Consider the following 6,672-nt stretch of genomic DNA (forward strand, 5'->3'; position numbering starts at 1 on the left):
TGATTCCCTGTAAACCAGCTTCGAGGCTTTACTGACATGAATGGGATCGCACTTCCAAGGCAACATCTCATCTCTTCATGTTTTGATTGATCATATGAGGTGGAAGTTCTGTTGGGAAGGGAGGTGAGAGAGTTCAATTGCTTATGCAAATTGGATGTTCATGCAAATTTACATGTCCAATTTTAAGAGCCATAGATAGAATGTTGGTATTCATAGAGAAACACAACTGGGAGCCTTTCGTTCTGAAGGCTTTTCTCATGTGGATAGCTGTAGGGTTCAGTGACATGTGCTGCCCTGCAAGGTTTTAGGCCATTTTCTTCTGTTTGTGATTCTGTTTAGAATTTATTCCTTATTAGATTTTTTTTTGGAAACGGAAGGTTAGAATGGGTGGAGGGGAAATTTCTCTCTTAGTAAAAAAAAAAAAAAAAAATACTGCAAAGAAGATGCTATGCTAAAACTTGTCCTCGTCTCTCTTTTCTACAACTAATCTATGATTAATCCGTCTGTTGTTTTACAGAGTCTGGAAATATTGCGCCAGGTAATTGGAAGGAAAAACCTGTCTGCGGAGACAATGGTAGAAGAACAGTTTCTCATCTAACAATGAACATTCCTGACACGACAGGGCAGGAGCGGAGGATAAAAAACAGGCTTTCGTCTGCGAGAGCTACATTCTTAATTCAGGGACTGATTATTTAATAAAAACTTTTTGTATTAAGACAGACTGGGGCAAAATCCTCTCTGAAGAAAGTCCCATACTTGTACTTTGCTGCAAACATTTGTAAGTCCAAGCCTAAATGTAACTATAAACCAAGAAAGATTCAGAAAAACTTTCCTAAGAAGTACATGGAAGACACATATCCTCACTTTTCTAGGGGTTTACACTCTGGTTTGGGGTATATTGTTACTTGATTCAAGAGCTTTGTTCCTCCAGGGAACCCCACCGCTCCCCCAATAACCCTCCTCCTATCATTGATCCGGTGGTTTCAGCCTACCTTCCCTTGATCCTGGGTCTGGCGACTCCAGCCCACCCCCGTCACTTGCGGATCTGGCGGCTCCAGCCAGCTTCATCCCTGCGCTGGCACACACCTTGTAGAGCAATCCGATCGCCACACAGGCTTGCTTGACGGTGCTCGCAACCTTCCCTCTGCTGGGCTCCTCCTTATGACACAGACAGGAAGTTGAATCATAAGGAGGAGCCCGGCAGAGGGAAGATCATGAGCACTGTTGAGCAAGACTATATAGAGATCGGCTCACTCTGCCAGTGGCAGGGCTGGACAAAAACGGGCACAGGAGCGGGGCTGGAATTGAAGGTAAAGGAGTGAGAGATGCTTGACCTATGGAGAGGAGGGCTGGAGTTGAAGGGAAGGGAGAGAGCTATAGGACCTGCAGGATGAGGAGCTGGAGGAAAGGTGGAGAGATGCTGCACTTGTTGAAGAGGGGCTGCTGGAGGGAAGAGGTGATGCCATACTAAGTAAATGAAGGAATAGGGAATGAAATACAGAACACAGCAGAGAGAGGGTGAGACACAGAGATGGATTAGAAACAGAGGGGAAATAATGGGGCATGGAGAGGAGAATAGGGACAGGAGCACAAAGGGAGATGCTGTATGGGAATGGTACATGGACAGAGAGGGGGCAATGCCAGACATGAGAGTGGGTATATGGATACAGAGGGAAAGTGCTAGATGTGGGAGAGAATAGGAACACAGAAGGGAGATGAATAACGCAGGACATAGAGTAGTGATGATAAAAACAGGGAGAGGGACACGGGAGATGCTGGACAGGGAGGTATAGGGGACCCAGAGAAGGGAAAGATAGGTACACAAAAAGATGGTGAGCACAGCGAAGAAGAAATGTCAAATAAGCTGGAGATCCTGGTGAATGAGTTTAAGAGATGACAGAGGGAAACAGAAACCAAAGCCTGGGACTATTTTGTGATTAGAATACAGTGGAACATTGGCTTATGAGCATAATTCGTTCCAGAAGCATGCTCGTAAACCAAAATACTCGTATATCAAAACAAGTTTCCCCATAGGAAATAATGGAAACTCGCTTTGATACGTTCCCACCCCCCCCCCCCCCGCCCCCGGGGCCAGCGGCGCTGCTCCCACCCCCCCACGCAAACCGGCAATCCTCCCTGTGCGAACCGGCACCCCCCCGCCCGACCAACTTGAACTCACCTCCCCGTCTGGCACTGACACGAGAACCGGCATCGCTCCCCCCGCTCGCAAAGGACCCCCCTCTGCGAGAACAGGCACCCCCCGCCTGACCAACTTTAATTCACCCCCCCTGTCTGGCACCGGCACGCAGCCCACAGGACATGCCGGTGCCGCTTGAAGATCTTCTTCCTGCCTCTGCTGGCTTTGAGCATGCATCTGCGCGTGCTCAAGCCCTTCTAATTCTCCCTCTCTCCGAGAATCTCAGCGAGAGGGAGAATTAGAAGGGCTTGAGCATGCGCAGATGCATGCTCATAGTCGGCAGAGGCAGAAGGAAGATCTTCAAGCGGCACCGGCACGTCCTGTGGGCTGTGTGCCGGTGCAAGACGGGGGTGGGTGGATGAGTTAAAGTTGGTCGGGGGGTGCCGATTCGAGCGGGGGGGAGCGATGCCGGTTCTCGTGCCGGCGCCAGACGGGGGGTGAGTTAAAGTAGGTCGGGCGGGGGGTGCTGGTTCGCATGGTGGGGGGGAAGGTGTGTGCCAATTCGAGCAGGGGGGGGCTTTGCGAGTGGGGGGGGGAGTGATGCCGGTTCTCGGGGTGGGTGCTCGCAAATCGAGTCAACACTCGGTTTGCGAGACAAGTTTTGCGAGAATGTTTTGCTCGTCTTGCAAAACACTCGCAAACTGGGTTTCTCGCAAATCGAGGCTTGACTAAACTGAACTGTTTATCCTGTCAGTTCTGGTGTTAGACATGGGTAGGGCCCAGAGCAGAAATGTGGGAGGGGACCCCAAAGCCCACTACTAGCCCGTGCCATCTTCAACTTCCAACAGGCTTAGGGCTTTCTCTAGCAAGGGAGTAATTGCCCTAATTGCGCTCCTTTGCCTAACACCATCCCTGGCATGTGTGATCTTTATATTTTACACAGTATAGGAGGAAATAGATCTCTCTTATTTCTTTGGTGTTGTACTTCATGGAAGGTGCAGCTTCTTGGGATTTTGGTTTATGTTTTATCATTTTTGGTCAGCTATTATGCATTTGGCATTTGTGTTCTGTGTGTGTGACCAAGGTATTCTGTGAGGATGAATTTTCTATGTAGCATTCCGTTTTCCTGATAATGGGGAGATGGGTTTTGTTGATCCTTTTTCTGTATTTGTGATTTATAAAATGACAGTTGTACAGCATATTGTTGCTTTTTATACTTTAATAAAATGATTTCAATATAAAATAGCTATTCAAGACTTGTGCGGAAGGGATCAGACAGAGTCCACAGGGAGGGGGTGGAGACATGGATAGAGTCCGCAAGGATGGGGACAAATATTTTCCCCTCGTCATTCTCTAGCTGGCATTCTAAAATACAAAGGGTTCTCTTTTACTGTCATTATGGAACAAAAATACGATACACTAGGAATTTCCCTGTTCCTGGAAGATTTACAGTCTCACCATCAGCTATTAGTGAAAAAGGTGTGAGCTAAATCAAACTAATTTCAATAGTTCACCATTATAGGAAAATCCAAGATCTGAAACAAAGGGCTCCTTTTACGAAGCTACACTAGCGATAGACGCTAACGCCTCCATTGAGCTGGCGTTAGTTTTTCTGCGTAGCGTGCGCTAAAAACGCTACCGCAGCTTAGTAAAAGGAGCCCAAAGCCTCGGGAGTGGGAGAAGAAGAAAATCACAAATATAGAATCATTTTTAATCTTTCAATGTATCAAATTAGACCTCACATCTAGTAAAAATTGTGCCAAAACTTCACGTCTTTTCGGGTTCGCATTGATGCTGCTTAATCTCTTTGTACTTGATTCTTCTCTGGTCATTTCATTTACTCATTTATCATTTTTATTAGGGCTGTACATTGATTAAAATTTTTAATTGTGCAATTAATCGCATAGAGAGCCCCTCATATTTCTTCCTCTATACTGTAGTGCAGGGCTGCCCAAGTCCGGTCATCGAGATCTACTGGCAGGCCAGGTTTTCAGGATATCCTCAATGAATATGCCTGAGAGAGATTTGCATGCACTGCCTTCTTTCTATGCAAATCTCTCTCATGCATGTTCATTGCAGATATCCTGAAAACCTGGCCTGCCAGTAGATCTTGAGGACCGGACTTAGGCAACCCTGCTGTAGTACTATATACATAGCAGATGTAAATTATCAATTGTCCCACAGAAAGGCAGTATTATCAAGGGAAGATTAGAAGCTTACCTCAAAAATATTTCTAGTAAACAGGTACATCATTCTTTAACATAGTAACATAGTAGATGACGGCAGACAAAGACCCGAATGGTCCATCCAGTCTGCCCAGCCTGATTCAATTTAATTTTCTTTTTCTTAGCTATTTCTAGGCAAGAATCCAAAGCTCTACCCGGTTCTGTGCTTGGATTCCTACTGCCAAAATCTCCGTTAACATCTATTCCAGCCCATCTACACCCTCAAAGCCATTGAAGTCCTCTCCAGCCCATCCTCCACCAAACGGCCATATACAGACACAGATCGTGCAAGTCTGCCCAGTACTGGCCTTATTTCAATATTTACTATTATTTTCTGATTCTAAATCCTCTGTGTTCATCCCATGCTTCTTTGAACTCCGTCACCGTTTTCCTCTCCACCACCTCTCTTGGGAGCGCATTCCAGGCATCCATCACCCTCTCCATAAAGAAGAATTTCCTAACATTGCTCTTGAATCTACCACCCCTCAACCTCAAATTATGTCCTCTGGTTTTACCAATTTCCTTTCTCTGGAAAAGATTTTGTTCTACATTAATACCCTTCAAGTATTTGAATGTCTGAATCATATCTCCCCTGTCCCTCCCTGTGTAGAGAGCCTCATTTATATTTTTTCCGCTCCACCTCCCTTCATTCTGGAATGTCCTACAAATCCACCAATGAACAAGGAACCCCCCCCCCCCCAATAAAAAAAACCCATAAAGTCCAAAAAGTTGGGATGGAACAGTATCCAACCACCAGCTGCCAAATTTCAAACCATTCTTCAAGCTTCGCTTCTTCATATTATCCACACCAACAGGGGTATCTTCCAAATCTTACCCGACAGCTCTTCAGCAATATCGCTTACAAAAAAATGTTAAAAAGAACAGGCCCAAGAACTAAACCTTGAGGACACACCACTTTCCTCAGAGCGATCTCCATTGATCACTACCCTCTGTCACCTTCACTCAACCAGTTCTCGACCCAGTCCATCACTTTGGGTCCCAAACTGAAGGCACTCAATTTATTTATTAGATGCTTGTATGAAACACTGTCTAAGGCTTTGCAAAAATCTAAATATACCACATCTAGCAATCTCCCTCTATCCAATTCTTTGGTCACCCAGCCAAGGAAATTAATCAGATTTGTCTGAAAAGGCCTGCCTCTAGTGAAGCCTTGTTGCTTCAGGTCCTGTAATCCACTGGATTCCAGAAACGTCACTTTTCTCCGTTTTAAAAGCGTTAATTTACTTCAATAGAAATATGATGGCAGATAAAGGCTAAATGACCCATCTAGTCTGCCCATCTGCAGTAACCATTATCTCTTCCTCTGGCCTCATCGCTTTGTCCACCTTTAGTTTAGCTAGCCTAGCTCCTCACGAACACAATCCTCTGAAAATCAATCAGGGTCTACCACACCTCCATCCCTATTCGCATGTGCCTTCTGTGGACCCGTTCCTGGCGCTTCAGCTGTAAACACAGAACGGAAATATTTATGAATCAATTTGGCCTTATCTTTATCAGCTTCTACATATTCCTCCCCTTCACCTTTGAGTCTCACATTGCCACTTTTGCACTTCTACCTATCACTAATATATGTACAAAATGCCTTGTCCTCCCGTTTTACCGTGTATGCAATTTTTCTTCCCCTTGCATCTAAGATTTCCTGACTACTCAACCAGACTCTTCATTTTGCCAGATATTTTGCCTGCCTTCCTCCTCTCCAATCTTATGTAGTTTACGTAAGCTAACCTCTTTTTCTTTACCTTCTCAGTTACTACTTTTGAGAAGCAAAGCAGATTTCTTTTCCTCTTACTTTTCCTTACAGAATGGTTTGTTGCCCTTACAATAGTTCCTTTCAGTTTTGCCCACTGCTTTCCTGCTTCTTCCAGATGTTCTCATTCACTTTTGAATAAGCCCTCTCCACACTTGTCTTAATATTAATCCACACCATGCCGTGATCACTAGATATCAGATGATCACCCATCTACGGTACTTAGTAGTCTCATTGCATACCCTCTAGCCCAGGGGTCTCAAAGTCCCTCCTTGAGGGCCGCAATCCAGTCGGGTTTTCAGGATTTCCCCAATGAATATGCATGAGATCTATGTGCATGCACTGCTTTCAATGCATATTCATTGGGGAAATCCTGAAAACCCAACTGGATTGCGGCCCTCAAGGAGGGACTTTGAGATCCCTGCTCTAGCCCTAGCATTTTGGGGAAGAGTAAACAAACTACTCAGTATAGACCCCTGAATCATCTCGTCTCTCAACTGAAGAGCCCTTGCTGCTTTAGCCTTTCCTCATAGGGAAGTCGT

The 6,672-nt window shown here is 45.4% G+C and overlaps 1 protein-coding gene across 4 annotated transcripts in view; it reads left to right on the forward strand.

The window, feature by feature from the left end:
- The window catches only part of LOC117358884 (meckelin-like), an 88,785-nt gene extending 87,287 nt beyond the window's left edge, over window positions 1-1,498 (forward strand). For all 4 annotated transcript variants that reach the window (XM_033940703.1, XM_033940705.1, XM_033940704.1 and 1 more), the window contains one exon: window positions 518-1,498. In XM_033940703.1, the coding sequence (XP_033796594.1) occupies window positions 518-598 (81 nt within the window). In that variant the 3' untranslated portion in view covers window positions 599-1,498. The remainder of the gene's footprint in view (window positions 1-517) is intronic.
- The last annotated feature ends 5,174 nt before the right edge of the window (window positions 1,499-6,672 follow it).

Source organism: Geotrypetes seraphini, chromosome 4, assembly GCF_902459505.1.
Source record: "Geotrypetes seraphini chromosome 4, aGeoSer1.1, whole genome shotgun sequence".
Lineage (NCBI taxonomy): Eukaryota > Metazoa > Chordata > Amphibia > Gymnophiona > Dermophiidae > Geotrypetes > Geotrypetes seraphini.